Consider the following 24,375-nt stretch of genomic DNA (forward strand, 5'->3'; position numbering starts at 1 on the left):
TCCCATTCTGTGGGCTGTCTATTTGCTCTAATGATAGTTTCCTTGGCTGTGCAAAAGCTTTTTAATTTGATCAGGTCCCATTTATTTATTTTTGTTGCTGCTGTGATTGCTTTGGGGGTCTTCTTCAAAAATTCTTTGCCTAGGCCGATGTCTGAAAGGGTCTTCCATACATCTTCTTCTAGGATTCTTACGGTTTCATGCCTTAGGTTTAAGTCTGTTATCCATCTTGAATTGAGTTTTGTAAGAGATGAGAGGTGGGGATCCAGTTTCATTCTTCTGCATGTAGCTATCCAGTTTTCCCAGCACCATGTATTGAAAAGAGATTCTTTTCCCCAGCGTATATGTTTGTCTGCTTTGTCAAAGATTAGATTACCATATGCCGATGGTTTCATCTCTGGATTCTCAGTCCTGTTCCAGAGGTCTATATCTCTGTTCTTGTGCCAGTACCATACTGTTTTAGTTACTATAGCCTTTTAGTACAGCTTGAAGTCTGGTAGACTGATATCTCTCAGTTTGTTCTTTTTACTTAAGATTGTTTTGGCTATAAGAGGTCTTCTCTGGTTCCATACAAAGCATAGAATTATTTTTTCTAGATCTGTAAAGAATGATGATGGTACTTTGATAGGGATTGCATTAATTCTGTAGATCACTTTAGGTAGTATGGACAATTTAACAATGTTGATTCTACCAATCCATGAGCAAGGTAGATTTTTCCATCTGTTTATATCTTCTACAATTTCTTTTCTTAGTGTTTCGTAGTTCTTCCTGTATATGTCTCTCACCTCTTTCATTAGATATATTTCTAGATATTTAGTTTTCTTTGAGGCTATTGTAAAAGGTTTTGCATTTTTGATTTGAATTTCAGCTTGAATGTTATTGGTGTATATGAGTGCCTCTGATCTGTGTGTATTGATTGTATCCTGAGACTTTACTGAATTCATTTATCAATTCCAGGAGTCTCTTGGTTGGACCCTTGGGGTTTTCTAGATATAATATCATATCATCGGCAAAGAGCAAAAGTTAGATCTCATCTGTCTCCATTTGGACACCCTTAATTCCCCTCTCTTGTCTAATTTTTCTAGCAAGGACTTCCGGCATTATGTTGAATTGAAGTGGAGATAGTGAGCAACCTTGTCTGGTTCTGGTTCTAAGTAAGAATGGTTTCAATTTTTCCCTATTCAGTATAATATTGGCAGTAGGTTTATTATAAATGACCTTGATAATTTTAAGGTATGTCCCATCTATGTCTATTTTGCTAAGACTTTTTATCATAAAGGTGGGCTTTATACCAGGGATGTAGGGCTGGTTCAACATACGCAAATCTATAAATGCAATTCACCTCAAAAATAAAAGAAAGAACAAAGACCATATGATTCTCTCAATAGATGCAGAAAAAGCATTTGACAAAGTCCAGCACACCTTTGCATCTATATTCATGAGGGATATTGATCTGTAGTTTTCTTTTTTTGTTGTGTCCTTTCCTTGCTTTGGTATCAAAGTGATATTGGCTTCGTAGAATGAGTTAGGAAGGATACCATCTTTTTCAATGTTTGAAATAATTTCTGTAGTATAGGTATGAGTTCTTCTTTGTATGTTTGGTAAAACTCTGAAGTGTAGCCATCTGGTCCAGGACTTTTCCTTTTTGGAACGTTTTGAATTGCTGCTCCAATTTCTGTGCTTGAGATTGGTCTATTCAGGAATTCTATTTCCTCCTGGGTGAACTTAGGTAGGTTGTATGTTTCCAGGAATTTGTCCATTTTCTCCTCATTACGTAGTTTTTGGGCATATAGGTTTTTATAGTAATCAAAAATAATGTTTTGTATTTCCATGCTGTCCATTGTGACCTCTCCTTTTTCATTTATAATTGAGTTTATTAGAGTCCTTTCCCTTCGAATTCTTGTCAATCTAGCAAGAGGGCTGTCAATTTTGTTTTTCTTTTCGAAAAACCAGCTTTTGGTTTTGTTGATCTTCCATATAGTTCTTTTGTTCTCAATTTCATTTAGTTCTCTTTGATCTTAGTTATTTAGACAAGTTTAGACACAGAGCAACATATCCTGGTTTTGAATATTCACACAAGTCTTCATATTGGACCAGAGAAAAAGAGTGACATTCTTTTGAATTATTAATTCAAACCTTACCATATAAGAGTCTTGAACGAATTTTATGATGCAGAATGCCATTCCTTCCTCTGCAGTTATAGATGGGTGAGGTATATCTCTATTGCATCTTCCTGAAATTTCTCCTCTTTTTGTTAACTAAGAAGACTTGCAGTTCAGTGTTAGGTTTTGTAATATATCAGTCAGTTTTTTATTTCTTTCTCTCTAAGTTAAAAATATTTTTATTAGAGTTCTTCAGAGAAGCGGAACCAATAGGATGTGTATATACATATGGAAATAGATTTATCATAAGGAATTGGCTCATGCAGTTATGGAGGCTGGTAAGTCCACAATCTGTAGTGTAGGCCAGCAGGGTAGAGACCGAGGAGAGCCAATGGTGCAGTTGCTGTCTGAATGCAGTCGGCTAGAGTATTCTCTCTTCCTGAGGAAGGCTGGTCTTTTTGTTCTACTTAGGCCTTTGAATGATTGAATGAAGCCCATCTACACTATGGAAAGCAATCTGCCTTAGTCAGAATTTACCAATTTATGTGTTAGTCTTATCCAAAACCACCCTTCAAGTTGACACATAAAATTAAACTATCACAGTAGTAATATCAATTCCTGTAGAGATATTAACACTTAAAAAAATTGTTTTAGAGAAGGGTCTCACTCTGTCTGGAGCACAGTGGTGTGATCATAACTCACTGCAACCTGAAACTCCCAGGCTTTAGTGATCCTCCCACCTCAGCCTCTCGAGTAGTTAGGAGAACAGTTATGTACCACCATGCCTGGCTAATTTTTAAAATTTCTGTAGAGATGGGGCCGCTGTTGCCCTGGCTGGTCTTGAACTCCTGGCCTAAAGCAGTCCTCCCACCTCAGCCTTCCAAAATGCTGGGATTACAGGCATGAACCAACATGCCTGGCCCATTTTAACACTTTAAAATTAAACATTTTTCCCAGAGACTTTAGGTGAAGGTCTCTTCATAATAGTTTGATTGGAACAGGGTGAATCTTTTCATGTCTATGTACTGATCTTTCTTAAGCTCACTGTTTTACTCTATTCCACCCTTGATTTTTCACAATAAATAAATTCCATTTATTCTAGTATCCTCACAAGGATGGATAACTTATTTTACCCATGTTGGCTCTCCATTGATCATCATGCGTGTCTCAAATCTTCTGGCCACCACACACCTCTTGGAAACTCAGTATCTATTTCCACATTGTATCTTTGTTTCTTAGGATGGACAAACACAGCCGGAACATAGAAGACCAGAAGGTAGAGGAGCAGATTTGCCCTGAGCTCATTTTCAGGCACTTCAAAGAAAATAAGGTGGAGATTGCAAGTGCAATAACAAAGCCATTTCCTTTCCTTATGAGCCTCCGAGATCGCTCCTTCATCTCTGAGCAGATGTTTGAAGTAAGTGAGATTTCCTCACGATGACAAACCAGGCCCACTCTCTATTATGCCAAACTTTAGGATGCAACTGTTAATGGAAAAAAACAAACTCTGTAAAATAACTTAAAGAGGTTTATTCTGAGCCAAATGTGAGGGACTGTGGCCTCGAGAAGCACAGTCTTAAAGGCCCTGAGGTGTTCACATTACAGTTTGGTTGTATACATTTTAGAGCGACAGGAATTTCAGGTAAAATCGTAAATCAATATCTGGAAGGTGCACATTGGTTTGGTCCCAAAGGTAGGACACCTTGAAGAGGGTAGCGTACAGCTTATAGGTGGATTCAGAGATTCTTTAATTTGTAATTAGTTAAAGGAATAAAGTTTTGTCTAAAAGTTTGGAGTCAGGAGAAAGGAATGTTTTAAGTTAAAATAAGGAAGTCTGATAATCATAGAGCTAGCCACAGTATACTCAAAGTGATCTGTTAAGCAAATTGGTGGGCTGCAGGTGTGACTTAACCTTTTTTATAATTTGGTATCTTATTGCCACAAAGAGTCTATTCTATCAGTCTTATGGTCTCTATTTTGACATTAATGCTGGTCAGTTGTTGTGTCTAAACTCCAAAAGGGACGGGGTATAAGGAGGTGTGTCTGACCTCCCTTCCCAGCATGGCTGGGAACTCAGTTTTAAGATTTTTCTGGGGTTCCCTTGGCCAAGAGGGGGTCTGTTCAGTCGGTGGGGGCCTTAGGATTTTATTTTAGTTGACTTAGTGAACAGGCTGAAGGGCCTCCTGTGAATGGGGGCCTTCACCATCCTGTAAGTTAGGAAGCAACAGGAGAGGCAGGCATCATGGGAAACATTCCTTCTCCTGTAGTGAATGTTGGGAGGCGGGCACAGCGATGGAGCTGTCGCTGCAGGACAGGGGATGAGAATGCTGCATAGGTGTAGAGCATCTTGGGGACATTTGTGCAATATTCTAACGGAAGCTACATTTAAATAATTGAGCGAGGCAGCGATCCATTACAAAGGCCACTTATTTGAAACACTGAAATTTTTGAAACTCAGCAAAGTCGTGTCACTGTAGGATAAATATTGAAGCAGGTGCTTTCTTCTCTCTCTTCAAATCATTTCTTGCTCTTTGGACATTTCTGGAGCCCTAGAATGCAAGTAAATGTCAGCAGTGGACTCCCGCAGGGATACTGAGGATGAGCCTTCTCCTTGGTTTCCTGAATTTTCTTTGCCCTTTGGCCAGGTTCACAGCAGGGAGGTTGGTTGCCTGGTTTCCTGGGGCCCATCAGACTGGGCCAATCCTGGCAGAGGTTATTGTCCGTACAACAGAACAGCCTCTCACGACCTGTTGGGGCCACTCCTGAAACACCCCGGCCAGTCTCTCAAAGCCCCAAACAACATTCAACCTCAAACCCATATTTATTATTTAAAATTACTCTCTCCTCTCTATTGTACAGCAATATCAGAGGGTCAGTTTCACAAAAGTCGTCCAAATATAAGTGAAATTCTAATATTTCACAAGAAAACAAATGTTCTATCTATGAGTGTTTTATAACCCATAAATCCATAGCTACATAATTCTCCATTCAATATTTTTAAGAATTTTCATGAAGCTTGTAGAAACCTGGTCCCAGTGGCGAGAGTGATATATGATGTCCTCAGTGAACTGGAGAAGACATTTGACCTGTCACTTCTGGAAACATTGTTCAGCAGCGTTCACCTGAAGACCTACCCTGATTTAAATGAGATTTTCAGAAGCTTCCAAAATGGTAACTATACCTCTCAACAGCTTTTGGGGATTCAAGTCCATTTCATTCACTGATTAATCCATTCGCTCTTCATTAACATTTGACAAATATTTTACTGAGTGACTATTTCATACCAGGCACGGGGGAAGTACAATGGTGAAGAAAACACAAGTGACCTGTGTCCTTATGGAGCTTACATATACTGGGACACTGCACTCCAGTCTGGGCTACAGAGTGAGACCTTGTCTCTAAAAAAATAAAAATAAAAATAAAATGGCATAGTATTTGTATATAACCTAAGCACATCCATCTGTATACTTTAAAACATCTTTAGATTACTTGTAATAAATATCTAATACAAGTGCTATGTACATAGTTGTATTGTTTTAAAATTTGTATTATTTTTTATTTAATAGATTTTTTTCAATATTTTAGACCTGAGGTTGGTTGGATCCACAGATCCAGAACCCATGGATAGGGAGCACTGATTGTACCTAGGCACAAATTTTGAGTCAATGTTATATTCGTAACCAGGATGTTCCAGACCATGGGTGCAAAGAGAATGGAGTTACCTTTACTGCCCACATCTCAGGGGCTCTCATCCCCTCCATGGACTACAGGGATCCCCCTCCCCAGGGGCCCCACCCACATCTCACGTGTGAGTTTTCGGCACTCCCTGTGCTTGGGTGGCAGGCACCCGAGCTCACGGCTGCTGGACAGCACTGCCCACCGCCTGGGCTGGTGCAGCCACCAACCTACCCTGGGCAGTCGCTGCTGCCTTGCAGACCTTGAAGTCCATGAGAGCTACAGGGCAGGGGCCCAAAGCTGACGAGCTGGGAGCTGTGGGTTCCAGCTGCCACCTCCCTGCTGCTCCTTCCCCACCTTCATTCTGTGCTGAGAAGCCCCCACCTTGCACTGAGATGGCTGCACTCGGGCTCCCTTTCTGGTCTGTAGATTGCTGACCCATGCAGTTTCCTCCATGCCCTCCTCCAGATCGTGCCTGGACATGGAGTCAGTGTGTCCTTGGGGTGGAAAAAGTATTGATTGCTCCCATAGGTACTCTGTTCACCCCCTTCTACTCCCCCCAGCTCAGTGGGTATTGCCCCCAGGAGATGAGCTCCCTTGTCAGTCCTTTTTTTATTATTATTTATTATTTTTATTTTTTAGAGACAGATTCTCGCTATTGTTGCCCAGGCTACACTCAAATTCCTGGGCTCAAGTGATCCTCCTGCCTCAGCCTCCCGAGTAGCTGGGACTACAGGTGCGCCACTGCCCCCAGCTCGTCAGTCCTTAAGTGGCATCTTTCTATATTTCCTGGGTATTTTTCCTCATGTCTTATAAGCCTTGCTTCTCCATCTGTGTTTACTGGGTCATCTTGAAATGTAGCTCTGAAGCTGCTGGTGCGCTGGGCTGGTTACCTGCACCATTGTTGCCACCTCCCTGGGTCATTGGTATAGCTGTGATAATATTCACGTCCTGTTTGTGCCTTTCAGAAAGTGTTATCATTTGTTTCCTGGATCTCTCCCCACCCTTCCCACAAGGAGAAGTGCTACTTCCTCTTCACCGCTGTTTCTTGTAGCCAGATCATCTTCCCTACCCAATTAAACCAAAGATCCCACCTTCCTGCCTTCCATTCTTCCTTCTTTCTTCCCCAAACCCCCATCTCTATGCTTAAAAGCTATTGGGGCTTTCTTTCTGCTCTCCTTCTTCTTCTTCTTTTTAAAAATGTAGATCTATTTCTCTATAACCATTACCTTCTCCAGTGGACAGCCTCTGCTTCTTCCCTATTCCTAGCTGCATGTAGTTTACAAACATTCTCCACATTTATTACTTATTAGAAGTTGGCTTTCACTGTTCTCTGCTCATTTTAGAGGAAGATTAAGCAGTATTTCCAACCTTCCCACTGTCCATCTTACTTAAATCTTGAGAGGTGCATCTCTGCATGGAATGGCTGTTGTATTCCAGGGGTAACATTGAGTCAGAAGCTATTTGGGACCCACTGAAGCCCAGGGTGCTCCGAGGGCTGGACAGTTCCACTGAGCCACTGGAGTAAAGATGCACCTGGATGTATAATTGTGGGATGCAGCCCACAGTCACAGTTTGGGATCTCTAATTGTCCTTTTCCCTCTCTTCTCAGTGATTGGTGACTTCTATTACCAAATCCATGAAGAAGAGATGCAGGAGATACTCAGTATCCAGTCACGCCAGGAAGAAGGTAATTATCCTTTGCTAAAAACTCGTTTTCTCATCTTCTAAGAGGAAAAGAGATTAGCAATCCGAGGACTAAACTCCTGAGTGGTGATTGTGACCACAGGGAAGGGAGGTAGGAGGTGACAGAGAAGGCAGAGCAGTGGCATTTTGTATGGGTTCTTAACTAACCAACCAGACTTGGAATCCAAGAGTGTTGCCAGGCAGGTGTGACAAGCAAGGAGATGGAGCACACCCGGGAGAGAGCACTTCAGTGCCACTGTGAGCTGGAGTTAAGGGGTGAACTGACCACGGTAATTGTGAGTCAGGCACTCAGTGGATCTGGGAGGGGGTGAGGGTTATGGTCCCACGTGACAATTCCAAAGAGGAAGCCTTTGGTATGTCAAAAGTAGGAGCTGTTGTAAGTGTTACTCATAATAACAGAAAAGAGAGCAAGAGAGTGAGTAATAATTACACGCAGAAGAGAACGTGGAAGGAGTAGTGCTGTGTGGAAAAGAACGAGAGGAAAAAGAAAAGGAAGTGAGAGGAGAGGAGAGAATGAAGGGCAGCACTAACAGTAGCACTAGAAACCATACCTGCCTTTCACCGGCCACTCAGCATATGGAACAACTCATTTAATGCTCATGTATCAAACATGTACTTTTGTACGTGTTTGTAACATAACTACCATCTCTAGCTTTTCAATTATCCTTTTGTTCATATTATTATTAATAATTAAATTATAACCTAAGACATTAACACAGAATATTATGATTTCCTGATAAGTTACTATAACCCAGGTATCTCTATACAAGTAGCATCTTAATCCTCATAGCCATCCTGTTATAAGTGGTTTGTTATTTCCATTTTTTAGGAGACGGAACTGAGGCATGGGGATATTGTGTGGTTTGGGCAAGGTCACACGAGTAAGAATTAGCCCATCCAGGACTCAAACAGTCTCTGTCCTACCAGTTAAGAGCAAGGATTCCAAGGCCCCAAAGCCTGGCTTCAGAGCTTTGCTCTAATACCCTCTTATTTGGGAAACTTGCTTAATTTCTCTGTGTGTCAGTTTCCTCATCTATAAATGTATAGTTATAATAATAAGGTTATTGAGGCAATTAAATGATGTATGTGAAACACTAATAAAAGTTGGTGGCACAAAGTAACTAGTATATGCTTATTATTATTATAACATATATCTGATTCCAACAACTAGGCATTTAAGCTGGGCTCTAAATTTTGAGATTTTTCACCTCAGACACCCACTGAGGAGAAAATTATTTCCCAGAATAGAGGAGCAGTGACAGAAACAACCTTCAAGCCCAAGGAAGGTTCTCCGTCCTTAAACTGATGGTCTACAATAAATTTATTTAATTGTTAAATGTTGGTTTTCCTTGGAAATGACCATGGTAAGAAAAACCCCAAGAATATAAACAGCCTTGTGAAATATCATTAATATTGTGATTTCATTTGGATTTATACCTAGGCTACTATGTATTTTTAAAATGTATTAATACATTTATATAAAAATTGGATCTATTTTAACAATATTATTTTGAATGTAGGCAAGTCATTAAAAGTATAAAATCTACATTGAAAGTACAAAGTCTATGAAAATATATTAGAGATTCATCTACTGAGGGTGTTGGGAATGAGAATAGGGTGGATGGAAGGATTCGTGATAGTTATTAGTAAAGAGCAAAAGAGGTTCATCGTGAGGGGAAGGGGAAAGAAAGTCTTTAGGATTTCTAATGTGATCTAGGGATAACCCTGCCAGGAGCCGGAACCCCAGAGCATCTCGGTGACGGGGAGCAGATGGACACAAGGGAAGAAGATTTGTCTCATGACTCACATGATGAATTAAGGACTCAAGAAACCACAAATGAATGTGCCCAAGAATCTGAACAAGAAGGTGAGGCCAGCTGACTGTCCAGTGTTTGCCCCCATGCCTGACTGTGAGTGACTGGAGCACACCCAGGGAAGGGGTAAGGGCTGTTCTGTGTGCTCGTATTTGGAAAGGAGGCCCCAGGGAGCCAGGAATGAGGGCAGAGGACTAGACCAGTGCCTGAGGCTAGGAGACATTTATTTACCAAGAAAGGGTGTCCCATTTCTGTGGCAAAGGGGAGAGAGAGAGAAAAAAAATACACACAGAAAGAAGGTAGGATATTGAAATAACATGGGTATAGAGAGAGCCAGAAGGGGAAACTATAGAGCAAAGAGGAAGGAGCCGAAAAGGCTCAATGGGGAAGAGAGACAGAAGCACAGGTGATAGGAGTGGCCAATGAGATAGAAGCACTCAGAGTCAAGGATGCACAAATACCTGCCCAGCACTGGGAACCAGATTGTGAGTAGAAATGTGAGAAATGGCCAGAAGTAGAATGAATTGTAAAAAGATTGAAAAAGAGGCAGAGCAAACATGGAAAAAATGAACCTCCACTCCTGCTACACATCATCCATAAAAATAATTCAAGTTGGGTCACCAATCTCAAAGTTAAGGCTAAAACTATAAGGCTTCTAGAAGAAAATAGGAGAATGTCTTTGCAAACGTAGGGTAGGCGATAATTTGTTATATAGACACAAAAACATGGACGTAAAAGAAAAACTTGGCAAGCTAGACTTCACCAAATTGAATACTTCTGTCTATCCAAAGACACTATTAAGAAAAGCAAAAGACAAGCCATAGACTTGGGAAAAATGTTCATAATACACATATCTAACAATGGATTGTGTCTGCGATATATGATGAACTCCTACAAACGAATGATAAAAAAGACACAACCAATTCAAAAAATGGACAAAAGACTTAAACAGACACTTCAGGACAAAAGATATAAAATAGTCCATAAGAATACAAAGTGTACAACATCATTAATCATCAGGGAAATGAAAATTCAAGTCACAACGAAATCCCATTCATCCACTAAAATGGCTAAAATTAAAAAGACTGACAACATCAAATGTTGATGAGAATATGGGATAATTGGAACTCCCATCCCTTGCTAATATGAATGTAAAATGATAAAGACCACTTTGGAAAACTGTTTGGCAGTCTCTTACAAAGTGAAACCTAACCTATGACTCAGCAGTTTCACTCCTAGGTATTTACTTGAGAAGAATGAAAGCATGTGTTCACACAGAGATTCGTGTAAGAATGTTTAATAACAGCTTTGTTCATAAAAGCTAAATTCTGGAACCAGCCCAAATGCCCATCGACAGGAGAGTACATAAACAAACTATGACATATTTATAGAGTGTAATACTAGTCAGCAAGAAAAAGAAATGAACTGTTGGTATATATAACAACATGGATAAATCTCAAAAACATGTTGAGCAAAAGAAGCCTGCTGCAAGAGTACATACTGCATGATCCTGTTTATATGAGTACAGACAAGTACAGTCCCAGAAAGGAAGGACCTATTGATGGTGACAGAAATCAGAATAGTGGTGGCTGAAGCACAGGGAATTTTCTGGGATGGTGGAAATGTTCCAGATCTTGACTGGGATGTTGGTTTCACATGGATTTATACTTAAGACATTGTGTATCTCAGTAAAAAAAAAGGGCAGCAAGGCCGTGTTGGACCTCAGATGGGGTCCTTGGAGCTTGAACATTGGAGTTCAGGTTGAGCACACTGAGGTCCCTCCTCTGCCCACTGTCTGAGTTCAGTCATTCTCGTGTTGTTCTCCTACCTTAGCCCTCTATTACTTCTCAGTCCTTCTCCCCTCACACAGCCATTTACCTGCCCTTACCTGCCAACAGGTGTGAGAGAAAACATGAGAAAGGATATCTGAGCTCTTGAATAGATACAGTCTCCATTGGTGGAGAATATAAAAAGAGAATATGGAAAAGATAGTCAGGAGGTAATACATGACAGATTACATGAATAAATTCAGTTTTCTAAAGGAACATAAAATCCTACCCTCCCAGGTTGGGATGGGGGGTTTATTTTCAATTAACTTCACAGAACCATTGAGAGAAACTCAGAAATAGCATGCCATGCCAGGTTCACGTGGGAGATCTTCATTACAAAGTTGGCCAGTGGGGATTCCCTGGTGCTGTGGTGGGAGGGCAAGAGGAGAGTTTCAGAGGAGGGGAGGGAGGCGAACCTGTAGGATGAAATTGCACAGGGAGACAAAAATTTAAATAGTATTGGCAGACAGAGGTTAGGGTAAGGTGGGAGAAACACAGATGGAATGGGAGGAAATATAAGACACAGCAGAGAAGAGATAAACTGAAAAAGCTGTCAGGATCAGAGGTAAAAATGGAGAGGAGTATGTGGGAAAAGAAAGATGAGAGAAAAATAAATAGCAAGAAATGGGGAAAGTCAGGGAGAGGTGCAGAGGCACCTTTGTAGAGAACGGGTTAAAGAAGAGAGGTATAAAACTACTTGTGAGTGAAAACAGGATAAAAGCAGAGAGAAACAGACTGAGACATTGTAGGTTTGAGGTAACAGCACTGGATATCAGCAAGTTTGGGCACAAATGTTGGTTCTATCAGCTGTGGATTTTCAGATTAATCCAATTATCAAAGTGGCACTTTCAAAAGGTCTTTCCCTGAGTAGTCAATGATTCCCAAGCACGAATGTCCCCTCTAAATTGTCTTCAGAGCACATTTATCCATGGACCTGAAGACCAGAACCCAGGGGTCTGATAGAGGTCTACACTTAAATTTTTCAAGAACCTTACACCTGGCACTTCCAGAACTGAAAGCAATATCCTCATTGCTCAAGCTAGATCCAACTCTGCCTCAGTGTTCTGTCTCTTAGCAACAGATTGCTACTGTCCCATGGTTTTTCAAGTTGGAAACCTAAGAATCAACGATGACTCCTCCCTTGCCCTCAAATGCATTAATATGCCAATTGCTTATCCAACATAGTCATTTCTTCTCCAGATTACCTCCCACCTGTCCATCTGTTGCATCCCCAAGGCCAGGTGTCTGGTTCAGATCTCTTCACTGTCACGGTTCTCAAGGCAACATCTTCTGCTCATCTCCTTCCTCTAATCTAGCTCCCATCAAATGCATTATTTGCACTTCAATAAAGATGATTCAGATTGTATCGATTTCCTACTTAACTTCTCAATATATTAAGGATTAAATAAATGAGTTATTTTAGTGGCATTCAAGGTCATCCACAATGAGTCACTTGCCTTTTTCCTCAGTCTCATCACCTGCCTCCTAAAATATTACTTGAAAGTAGAATAAAATTCCCCCAATGATTTCAGTTGTTAAATCCCTTTTTCAAACTGAGCCTTTTCATATGTTCGTTCTTTGCCTACTTTAGAACTGGTTTCATGCCCCACTACCTTCCATTTACCCTTCTCCAATTTGGTTAAATCTTATTTAAAATATGCTGTCTGACAGAGGCTTTGCTTTAGAGAAAGCTACAAAGGAACAATTAAGGGACAAAGGATGGGAGAGAAGAACAGTATCCGAGAAAGTAAAAGGAAAAGCTGCAGGAGACGGGAAGAGAGAAACACACCTAGAGAAAGAGGCTCCAAGAGACACCTGCAGGGACAAACAGGCGGAGATTAAGAAAGTGGAAAGAAATGAATGAGAGAATGAGAAAGGGAAGGAGGTGTACGAAAAGGAAGATTCTCCCATGAAGGGTGAATTATTTCCAGCTGCTGGTGAAGGTTACCGAAATGAAGTTAACCTTTGGGTCAGGTTGTCTGGGGAGTGGGGACACTCTAGTTTCTCAGGCTTCGTTGGTTTTTCTCATTATTTATTTTCTTGTGATGCTTTTCCCATCATAAATCAAGACATCTGAGGTATTTCATTCTTTTCTGCAGAGGGCAGCAACGCCTGTCCTGAAACACGTGATGTAGAAGAGCCTCAGGAAGCCTTGAGGTCCCCGCCAAGTTGTGGGCCTGGTAAGCAGGGGCAGATTGCTCTCCCTGACCTGCAGGGTGGCAGGAGGTGGGTTCAAAGTTGGTATTTCCTGAAGCGTTTGACTCTGAGCACACTTCACAGTCAAAGATCCAGTTTGTCCTGGAATTCCATGATTCACATAAATGTTCCTAAGTGCATGTTATAGTAGAAATATGCTAGAGTAAGATGATATCTTTCATGCCTATTAATAGTAAAAACTTGAATTTATACCTATCCACCCTTTATGTAGAGAATGAAAATGAAGTCTTGTTCTGTTAAATATTATTATTATTTTGTCCCTAAGTATAGAAAGCCTTCAAAAGAAACATGTTCCTTCAGATTAGCTACCCACGAATCTAAATTTTAATTTTTGTCAAATATTTTCCATTGTGTTCCTGTTTCACCTAGTGACTTTTCAAAGAATTTTGGCAAACAAGATGCCATTTTATCTCTACAACTTAAGAATTTAGGTGAGCAAACTGTGGATTATTCCTATTTTATAGACGGGAAAGTAGAAGCACAGACATGTGTAGGGATTATCACAGGTCAAAGGAGTGAAGCAAGAGCTGGGACCAGCATCCCTGACGACTCACTGCAGTGACGGTTGTGTGAGGCTGGCAGAGGATCAGGGTGGCCGGGCTCACTGAGCAGAGCTCACACAGGAGACCCCAGGAGTCCTGCAGGCTTCCAGGGAAGTGGGACGGGGCCCGGCGCAAGGGGACGGTTATCCAGCAAAAGTATTTCAGGGGAGAGAGCAGGGAAAAGCAGAGAGAGACAATAGGACTGGAGACTGCCAAGTGGGTTGCAAGAGATCTAGAAGAATGGAACCAGAGGAAAAACAGGGAGATGAGTAGGAAAAGTGATGAAGGGCATTGAAGAGAAATGGAGAAGAAAAAGAGAAGGAATCCCAGAGCGTTGATGAGATGTACAATGGTTCATGGTGTAGAAGCAACAGCATGTGGTGACTGAAAAATGAGGAGAAAAAAGTTGTGGCGGGATGACAAGAAGGAAAACACACAGAGCAAGGCTCCGGTAGGGCTCAGGAGAGGTCCTTGGAGCAGCCATACCTGTCTTCCAAGGAGAAGCTTACCTGAGCGCTGAACACCAGAATTGAGCAGGAACATCCTGAGTTCTGTCCGCTTGTCACTGTGTCTGACTGGTCATTTCCATGTTTCTCTTCAGCTTCCTGTGAGCAAGTAGTTCTCCAAAGGACTAATGGAGAAGATGCCAAAGAAATACCTAAATTGCTGCCAGGTAGTGGGAGAGGTAATTATGATTTAAATGACCAGTTACTTCATTAGGGTTGTTTGCCTGCCTGTATACAAGGGCCACTTCCTTTCCTTCCCTCCCACCCCCACAACACAGACACACTTGTTCAGCCTATGGGTTGTTCTTCCCCAGGTATATGGGAGGCGATGGGGAAAGGAGGGCTAAGTCCTTTAATGGAGGGGCTCCTGGGTGGAGAACTTAAGGGTAGAGAGTAATAAATATGTAGATTGGAGGCACCAGCTGGAGTTGCCTAAGTGGGCCCAATTTTACTAAATGAAGATGGAATCTAAATCCTACCAGGATGGGGCTTGAGAAGACGGAGATAATTTAAAACTTACTTGCCAGGGATTTTATAGGAATAATGAAATACTGTGTATAGAAGAGATGTAGTGGAAGTAAGTTAAAAGAATAAACAGGGAGGTAATGGGACAAAGAGGTAAAGAACATCATGGAGGAAGAAGACAGAAATGCAAAGAGATGGCAGAAGGCAGGGAGACGAAGCCAAGTTGAAGAGATCCAGGAATAGCTTCACGGTGCAGGTGCAGCAGTATGTGAAGACAGGGTTAGAGGGAGAAAAAAGAGAAGCAGAGAAAGGAAAGGGGCCTAACAATGTGCTAAAATAAGTGGAAAAAAAATTGGTTTCTGAAAACACAACTTTATTCCCAGGGAGCATCAGAGCTCAGCATGCCACATCCAGGTATGTGTCCAGGTCACTGCCAATTGTCTGTCATGTTCCTATTTCTCTCTCCAGAGTCTTGGAATCTTACTGTACAAATGGATGAAGAAGAATCAGAAGAAATGCCCAGGTTACTACCTTATGATAGAGAAGGTAATTAGGATTTAAATTACCTGTTATCTAATTAAAGCTTTATTTTCCCATCAACATAAAGAAACACCTGTTCTTTCATCTCCTCCTTTCCTGTCCATCCATCCTTCCAATTAAGACTTTAAGGGAAAATATAATGCTGTGGGAGGGAAGAGAAGTCATGGAGAGGCAGAAAGCATGGGAATGGAGCCTGCCCTTTGGGAGAGGAGACATCAAGAATAAGAGAGCTAAACAGATAACATTATAGAAAGGGGATACAGTATCACTGAAAAAGAAAGAGACACAGAAACAAGAGGCAGGAAAAGCCAGTAGGAAGGAAGCCCAGACAATGGAAGAGCTGCACCGCTAGGAAGCGGAAGTGTGTGGAGGTAGAGCTGTAGTTAGGACACTGAGAAGTAGACAGAAGGAGAAGGAGACACAGCAAGATGGCAACGAGGTGGAACAAGACTGTGTGACTCTCAGTGTTTGGAACAGACACATTGTTCTCCCATCTTGGATGGTATGAGCACGCTGAGTTCGGTTTCCAGGTCAGCCTCTGTGGTTCACCATTTCCTTGTTTCTCTGCAGAGACCTGTGATCTCCAAACCCCGCAGATGACTAATGAAGGAGAACCAGAGAAGGAGCTCAGTCTAGTGGCAGATGAAGGAGAAGGTAATTATGATTTAAATTCTCAACCACTTCAGTAAATCTTTGTTCTCTAGTTGGCACAGAAAGAAAGATCTCCCCTTTCTTCCATCCTCCCCTTTCTCCCATATTCCCTTTCGCTTCTTCACATTCACATGCATAGAGATGGAATTATGTCCACCTTCTGTTTTGTTTTTTCCAAAACTGTGAGAGAGACAAAAGGTCAAGGTGAGCTGACCCTGTGTGGAGAAGGTAGGGAGACAAAGTATGCCAAAGGCAGGCCAGGGGCACCAAAGAAGCGCCTGTGTGGTGTTATTCACTCACATCAAACCCAAATATCGGCAGGTTACAGCAGTTGAGGCCGGGGAGGCCGGGAGATTATTTTCAGCCTACTTCTGAAAGTACCAGGAACATGGACCTAAGGTTTGTGAATGATCGAAGGCTTGCAATTGAAAAAAGTCATGTGGGAGGCCCTGGAGATGGAGCTGACAAGGGAAAGGGCTGTGGTGCTGTGGTCCATGTGAAAATGGAAGAGCTTTTGTCAACCTGGGAGGAGAGATCTTTGAGAATGAAGAAAATATATAAAATAATGGAAATTTTACAGGCATCCAGGAGGGTAAGATAAAACCCAGAAAAACAGAGCCAGTCTCCCTGCCCAGCACACTGACAGGAGGCTACACCCCCACAGGCCCACATGCCCTGCGGTGTGCCATGTCCTCCTTGGCTTTGTGCACCGGCTGGCAGGCCGCGCCCCCTGCCCTGCAGACGCATAGGCCATGCAGCAGGATGTGGCCCTTGGTTCTATGCACCAGCTGGCAAACCAAGCTCCTGCGGCCCCTAGGGCTGACCAGGAGAACAAGTCCCCTGACCCTGCATGTGACAGTTGGCAGGCCATGCCCCCATAGCACCACACAACACCACACTGTGGTCCAGCTCTTCACCACAGACCCACTAGCCATAAGCCACTCCCCACTGCATACCACCATTACACCTAGATCTAGATGTAGTGAATGGACACAGCCCTGACCCCAGTGGCCACTGCCTAGATAGCCTCGCCAAACAGCCACTGCCACCGCTGTGGAGAGACCCTGGCGGAGCAATCTCCTACAATATCTACCTCAGTGGAAGGGACCCAATCCCTTGCCTAAGCTTCTAACAGCAGCCTAGGGACCAACCATCATTCCACGTGAAGATCCCCCAGCACTGGCCCAGGTCCCGCAGACAACCCAGGCATCCACCAAGGTCCTGTGACCTGCCCCACCGCTGACCGCAGTCCCCTGATGCACCTACATGCCCAAGAAGATCCCATGACCTGCTCCTCTTATGGCTGCAGTACTGTGACATGTCTGCGCATCTGCCAAGGTGTCACAACCCACCCAAGCACTGGCCAAGGTCATACCAACCACCTCTGAGGAGGGAAAGGTGGTGAAGAGCAGAGTCGGGGGTGCAAAAGAAAAAGACAGGAGTGGAGAAGGAGAAAGAAATACATTGAAACAAAGAGAAGCGTCTGGAGACACTGACAGCAGGAAATAAGTGCAGAGATGGAGAAAGTGAGCAGAGGAATCGGGGAGGGGAGAAGGAGAGAGAATTAGGTGTGCATGGAGGAAGTGAGCTGGTGGATGATTCTCAGCCTTGGTGATAGTGACTGGAGTGTGTCCACCTACAGTCCAGGTGAATCCAAAGGACAGACCAGGAGGGTCTGGGACAGGGACAGTCCCACCCAGGAGAGGCTTGAGCTTCCCACATCTTCACCAAGATTTCCTCTTGGTTGTATCCTGAGACCTCTGAGGGATTTCATTTCTTTCTACAGAGAGCAGCAATGCCTGTTTGGAAATGTGTGATGGAAAAGAGCCCCAGGGAGCCTCGAGCCTCCTGCCAACATGTGTGCCAGGTAAGAAAGGGGAGGACTTCTAGCAAGTTGCCAGAAGTTGGAATTCTGAGCCAGTGTTTCCTGATTGATTTTTCTCTGAGCATACTTCACAGTGAAAGAATCCAATTAATCATGAGATTTTTCACATTTTCTAGACATGGACCTTTTGGGAAATGCAGGGAAGAATGTTTATAAAGTCCATGTTTCACAGAATGGGTTTTATTGTTTGAACATACGTGGTCAGATATTCATGTGGTAGTTGAAATATTCCAAGGCAAGACAATATCTTCTCTCCTTCATATTTTTCATGCCTAAAGTATTAAATTTAATATGAAATATTAAAGTATTTTAACAAATACGATCTGATACCCTCACAAAACCTTAAGACAAGGGCAGGACAAGTGGGTAGTCCTACATTATCGATGAGGAAATAAAGGTCAGAAATGTGTGCAGGCCTTTTACAAAGTCAAATTGTAAAGGAAGAGCAGGAAGAATAGGTTTCTCGCTGCAAAAGATGATCTTGCAGGACAAGCAACACGGTCATGGCAGGTCACATGGTCCCCCAGGTATGTGGACAAGAGCCGGAGCTAGGAGAGTTATTGGGGAAAAAAAACATAAGGATTATCACTGGGGAAACAAAAGGTCAAAGAACAAAGATGTAAGAGAAACCAAGGAGAGAGCAGGCTTGATACTCGAAGAGATATACAAAAAACTTTACACCATAACAGCGGAAATATGTGGAGACAGCCTGTAGAAAGTAGATGTGACAAAAGCAACCTCTGGCATTTCTGTAGACAATTTTCAGACTAAGATGTCCCGAGGAGCAGACTAGTCCTTATAACACAGTCAGTAACACCTTTCCCTGGGCAATCTTGCTTGCTCTCCTGTATCCTAATGATGCTCAATTATCTGTCTGTGACTAAACCAGTCTTCTCAGGTCATTTACCCAAGTGCTGGAAGGCATTTATCCAAGGACAACGCCAAGAACATCAAACTGAAAACTTCCAGAATTGAAGCCAACAGCTTCTTCCCTGAAATGAGAACCTCTGCCTTCTCCATTGCTCACGGTCTCAGGAGTGGACCACTTTTATCCCATTTTTTTGGAGCCAGAAACTTAGGATTCATCCATGACTACTTCCTCCATTTCAACTCTATACTCCACCCATCACAAGTTCTGTTGATTCTACCTTCAAAACACCTCCTACCTGTCCTTTTCTCTCTGTGGCCACGTAAATCAGATCTCTTTTATTTTTTATTTGGACAAGAATAACAGATTTTATCTTCTTTTCTTCCTCTATTCTGGCTGATTCTCTTTGAAAAAATGCAAATCAGATCATATTCTCTTCCCACGAAACCCAATGATTTTGTTACTTTAATGACTAAACTACATTTCCTTCCTGTGGATTGCCAAGGGCCCCCACCATGGGACACCTGCCTTTCTGTCCAGCTCATCATTTCCTCTCCTGCTATGACTCTCAAGTTAGTATAAACCTTTTCAATAAGTTTAATGGTCAGCTCTCTCACATCCATCCTTTGTACTTTCAAAATTGTCACAAATTTGAACGCAAATTCAGGATTGTCATCTTGACCCACTTATCTCCCTGTCTCATGCTCTGATGTGGCTATGCTCTGTGTAAATTATACTACCTCTGGGATGGATTTCCTGATTCCTAGTTCTGGAAAGATATCCAGAAACAAAGACATATGGAAAGGCAGGGTTATAAGAAAAGAAGAAAGTCACAGGAGCAGAGGAGACAGAAAGACAAGTCAAAGAGAAGCACCAGGAAACACCAGCAGTAAGAAACAGGAGTGATAGAAGGAGGAAATGTTGAGAAGCAGGTAGAAAGGAGAACAAATGTTTAATAGCAACTTAGGCGTATAGAAAGGGAGCAGGAGACAAGAAAATGTCCCACGATGGTTGAATTGTTCTCAGCCTCTACTGATAACAGCAGAAGTCACGTGAACCTCTGGGTCAGGTATCCTGTGGGTGGGGAGATTCCCACCAAGGATATACTTGAGTGTTCCAGATCCTCCTGATTTTCTCATTAGTTGTTTTTTTCTGCCATGTTTGCTCCCTGGGTTATATACCGAGACTTCTGAGGAATTACATTTTTTTCTGCAGAGAGCAGTGCCTGTTTGGAAGCCTGTGCTGGAGAAGAGCCCCAGGGTGCTTTGAGCCCCCCACCAAGACTTGGGCCAGGTAAGGAAGGGGACAGTCTCTGGCCCTGGGCTGCAGGGTGTCAAGTGGTGGACACAGAGGTGCTTCCTGCTGGATTCTACTCTGAACACACTCCGGCCAATCCTTAAATATAATTCTCTGCAGTTACACTGGCCTTTTGAGGGAAACACAAAGAGAAATTCTTATAAATTGCATTTTGAACATCGTGACCCTTATTGTTAGAATATATGAGTTTCCTACTCATGTTATAATAGATACATACCAAGGAAAGACAGCATCTTTTTACTTTTCACTCTTTCTGCATATTTATATTAAAGACTCAATATTGTGATTTTAACCTTTGTCTGCTCCTTATTTTCTATAAAGTCCAAAAGCCAACTACTACTAGAACTACTATCTAGTTCTTGGTAATGATATTATTATATAGTCATAACCTTGGAAAGGCCTTAAAAGAAACACAGTTCTGAGATCCATCTACTTGTCAGAAAGAAAGAACCATCCGCAAACCCAAGTTACTGTGTTTATCCAATATTCTTCACCAGGTTATTGAATTATACAGCACTTTCTTCTTTTCAAAGTGCTTTGGCAAGGGATGGTTCCTTTTACTCTCAGAAAACATTAGGATGTAGCCAGGCAAACTGCTGTTATCTCTTTTTACAGATAAGGAAATGGAATCACAGAAAAAGCACAGTTGTTTTTCCCTAAAATCAAAGCAGGGAGGAAGAGCTAAGACCTGTGTCCTGGGCATCTCATTCCAAGTGATGGCTGTGTGGGCTAGGAGGAGGGTCACCATATGGTCACAGGGTCAGAGTCAGGGGGACCTGCACGCTCTCAGGGGTATAGAATGGGGCCTGATGCAGACAGACTTCTATTTGACCAACAAAGGATGTTGGTGGGGTGGGGAAGAAATCAAGGGAAACAGTGAGAGAAGGAATGTATCATTCTATAGAAATTGGGAAGAATTAGAAGAACAGAGGTAGAGAGAATAAGCAGAAAGAAAGAGATCAAGATCACTGAGGAAAAAATTATGTAGAAAAGCAAAGAGATAGGAGAAGTCAGGGAGAGTGGAGCTCACAAAACCAAAGACGCTCAAATACTCTCCTGGTGCAGAAGCCTAAATATTTGGAGGTGGGACTATCGGTAGGCAACAGCAGCAAAGAAAAGGCAGATAAGATGGAAAGAGGCAGAATAGGGCTCACTTGGGTTTCAGGTGTGGTCCTTGGAGCAGACATTTTCCCAAAGGGTAGCTTATCCGTGTTCTGAACTCCCTGGATCTACCTGAGCACACTGAGGTTTGTCCCCAAGCCCCTCTGCATGGTCTGTCATTTCCTTGTTTCTCCTCAGTGTCCTGTGGTCCTGAAGCTCCCCAGATGACTAATGAAGAAGAACCAGAGCAGGTGCCCAGCCAGCTACTAGGTGATGGAGAAGGTAATTGTACTTTAGTTTTCCCATCAACTAAGTGATTCTTTGTTTTTTTGTCTACAAGGAGGAAGATCTCCCCCTCTTCAATTCTAACCTGCTCCCTTTCACATACCCATACAGAAGAAATGCGTAGAGCCAGTGGAAAGGGTCAAAAATAGGAGAAAACGAGATGTTCAGTAAGGGAGTGAGGTGGTGGTCTGTCCTTAGCCTCTGGTGATAGTGAGAGGAGCTGTGTTAACCTCCATGTCAGGTGGAGGCAAAGGCAGGAGGATCTGAGGGCAGGAACATGTCCACCTAGGAGATACTTGAGCCACCTTGGTCTTTCCGGTTCTCTCAGAGTGGGTTTTCTTGCTGTCCCTTGGTCATACACTGAATTTTCTAAGGGATTTCATTCTATTCTGCAGACAGCAATAGTCTCTGTTCAGAAATGTGTGACAGAGAAGAGCCCCAGGAAACCTTGAGCTCACCACCAGAAAGTGGGCCGGGTGAGGAAGGTAAGGATTGCCTGGGTTGCAGGGTGTCAGGGTGCTGAATTCTGAGATGATGTTTCCTGGTGGATTTTACTCTGAGCACACTCCACAATGAAAGGATGCAGTTAATCTTTGAATACCATTCTTCATATTTACCCTGGTCTCTGGGGGAAATACAGGGAGATGAGAAACCTTCAGAATCTCCATGATTAGGAGTTTTGTTGTTTGATGGTAGGTATTTATGTATTCAGTTATAGTAATGTCTTAGCTTGTTTTCTATTGCTGTAACTGAATACACAGACTCAGTAATTTATAAAGAATAGAGGTTTATCACCATCAAATTGGTATTAACTCCAGCCTGAGCAAGAGCGAGACCCCGCCTCTACTAAAAATTAGAAAGAAATTAATCGGCCAACTAAAAATATATAGAAAAAATTAGCCGGGCATGGTGGCACATGTCTGTAGTCCCAGCTACTTGGGGGGCTGAGGCAGGAGGATCGCTTGAGCCCAGGAGTTTGAGGTTGCTGTGAGCTAGGCTGATGCCACGGCACTCACTCTAGCCTGGGCAAAAGAGTGAGACTCTGTCTCAAAAAACAAAACAAAACAAAAAAATTGGTATTAACTGATCAACACATAAGTGCACAAATAAGAATAACATCTATTGGATGTTGGGCAGGGGGAGGGGGGGGGGGGGAGGAGGGAGGAGGGGACGGGTATATGCATACACAAAGAGTGCAATGCGCACCACCCGAAGGATGGACATATTTGAAACTCGGACTTGGGGGGCGGGCAAGGGCAACATACGTAACCTAAACATCTGTATCCCCATAATATGCTGAAATAAAAAAAAAAAACTAAAGGGCCATTTACTTTATAATTGAAGGAGGCTTTTCTGATATGAGTAATTTAATACAAAAGGATGTGGACCAAAGCAAGGTATGACTTGCCTAATAACAAAAAAAGATGGAAAAGAAAAAAGAAAAAGGAAAAAAAAAAGAAAAGAAAAATAACATATATAACAGAACCAAGATACACTTTGGAAAATTCACTAAACTTCAAGAATAAAGAACGGATGAAAACGTCATGGAGGGGAAAAAAGGAAAATGGTAAGTCATCTGGCATGGCCAGCATTACAGTAGACATCCTATTGACAATTTCAAGGGAGATATTTGCTTAATGATATTTGCTTGATTTCTCCACTCAGAAGACAGGATCTGCTTAGAGGTACAAATTTAGGAATCATTAGCAGATATATTTTGAGTCATTTGAATAGGTAAACAATTAAAAATAAATATAGCAAGAGAAGGGGAAAAGCCTTAGGACCAACTTGCTGAAGAGCAATTACATACACAGGTATAAAGAGCAGAGGCAGAAGGAGGGTTGAGAAGGACAGGATAGTTAGGTACAAAGCAAACAAAAAGATTTGGTGTCATGGAAACCAAGAGTGATAAGTCTTCTGAGAAATGGAAATAGAGTGTTTTTTTTTTTTTTTTTTTTTAGAAGGCATCTTTTATTGTAAGAATTCTAGTTATTTTCCAGACACAAAGTACCAACTCTTAACATGTTAATGTGGGTCAAGAAGCAAGTATTGCTGGATCAAAATTGCAAAGGAGAAAACAAGAAGGCTGAGTTATCTGGTCCAGTAGAAACATTGTCAACCAGGATCTTTTTTTTTTTTTTTTTTTAAATCCATGTAAATTGTATTTATTTCATTCTTGCCTTTTATAAATTAATATTCACAGCTTATGTTTATGTAAAATATCACATATTATGCAAAATGTTGTAGACTAGGGAAAATATTATATATTATCTCTGTAGTACATGTCCATAATTTAAAAATAAGCATGAGTATATGGTACAAATGCTTTTAATTATAAAAGTGCTGTGTAAAAAAATGTGTAGGCCACTGTCTAGATATGTGAGCCATGGTGGGATTTGGAGCAATAGAGGAGCACCAAGGACTTGCCACCAATGACCAAAGAACGCCAAGAAATTCTGCCATTTCTAAGGCCCTTGTAGAAGGTTCTCCCTAAAGTAAGTGCCCCCAAAACCAGGGTCTCTCACCAGCAGAAATGAAGGAAAATCAAAAAGAAGGACACATTGAATGTGGCTCTCTTTCCCCAAGTGGTCACAGCTAGCTGTGGTTCCATTTGGTGCAATTATGTAGCATCTGGTTCCCTAATAAGGGACTCGGGGGCTGAGCTCAGGGTGCAGGGATGGGGGTAGGAGCACTGTCAGTGCCCCTGAGGGACCTTCCCCGCAATGTGCAAAGCCCTAACCCCATCCCTCACATGATCCAGCTCTCCACTGGACAGATATCCCCAAAGCCAGGAGGCACAGATGGATGGGCCATCCTGGGCACTAAGGCTGACATCACTGCTCACCTGCCAGGTAAATGGGGAGAGAGGTAGAA

General features: G+C 42.3%; 1 protein-coding gene across 1 annotated transcript in view; it reads left to right on the forward strand.

Annotated features, from left to right (window-relative positions):
• SP140 (SP140 nuclear body protein) overlaps positions 1-24,375 on the forward strand; it is an 83,939-nt gene that overhangs the window by 18,810 nt on the left and 40,754 nt on the right. The window contains exons 2-13 of the mRNA XM_012642479.1: positions 3,339-3,516; positions 5,102-5,270; positions 7,387-7,464; positions 9,199-9,348; positions 13,224-13,304; positions 14,485-14,568; positions 15,323-15,400; positions 15,965-16,048; positions 17,832-17,912; positions 20,014-20,091; positions 21,415-21,498; positions 21,897-21,986. Of these exons, the coding sequence (XP_012497933.1) occupies positions 3,339-3,516; positions 5,102-5,270; positions 7,387-7,464; positions 9,199-9,348; positions 13,224-13,304; positions 14,485-14,568; positions 15,323-15,400; positions 15,965-16,048; positions 17,832-17,912; positions 20,014-20,091; positions 21,415-21,498; positions 21,897-21,986 (1,235 nt within the window). The remainder of the gene's footprint in view (positions 1-3,338; positions 3,517-5,101; positions 5,271-7,386; positions 7,465-9,198; positions 9,349-13,223; positions 13,305-14,484; positions 14,569-15,322; positions 15,401-15,964; positions 16,049-17,831; positions 17,913-20,013; positions 20,092-21,414; positions 21,499-21,896; positions 21,987-24,375) is intronic.

Source organism: Propithecus coquereli, unplaced genomic scaffold, assembly GCF_000956105.1.
Source record: "Propithecus coquereli isolate 6110/MARCELLA unplaced genomic scaffold, Pcoq_1.0 Scaffold18, whole genome shotgun sequence".
In the NCBI taxonomy this organism is placed as follows: domain Eukaryota; kingdom Metazoa; phylum Chordata; class Mammalia; order Primates; family Indriidae; genus Propithecus; species Propithecus coquereli.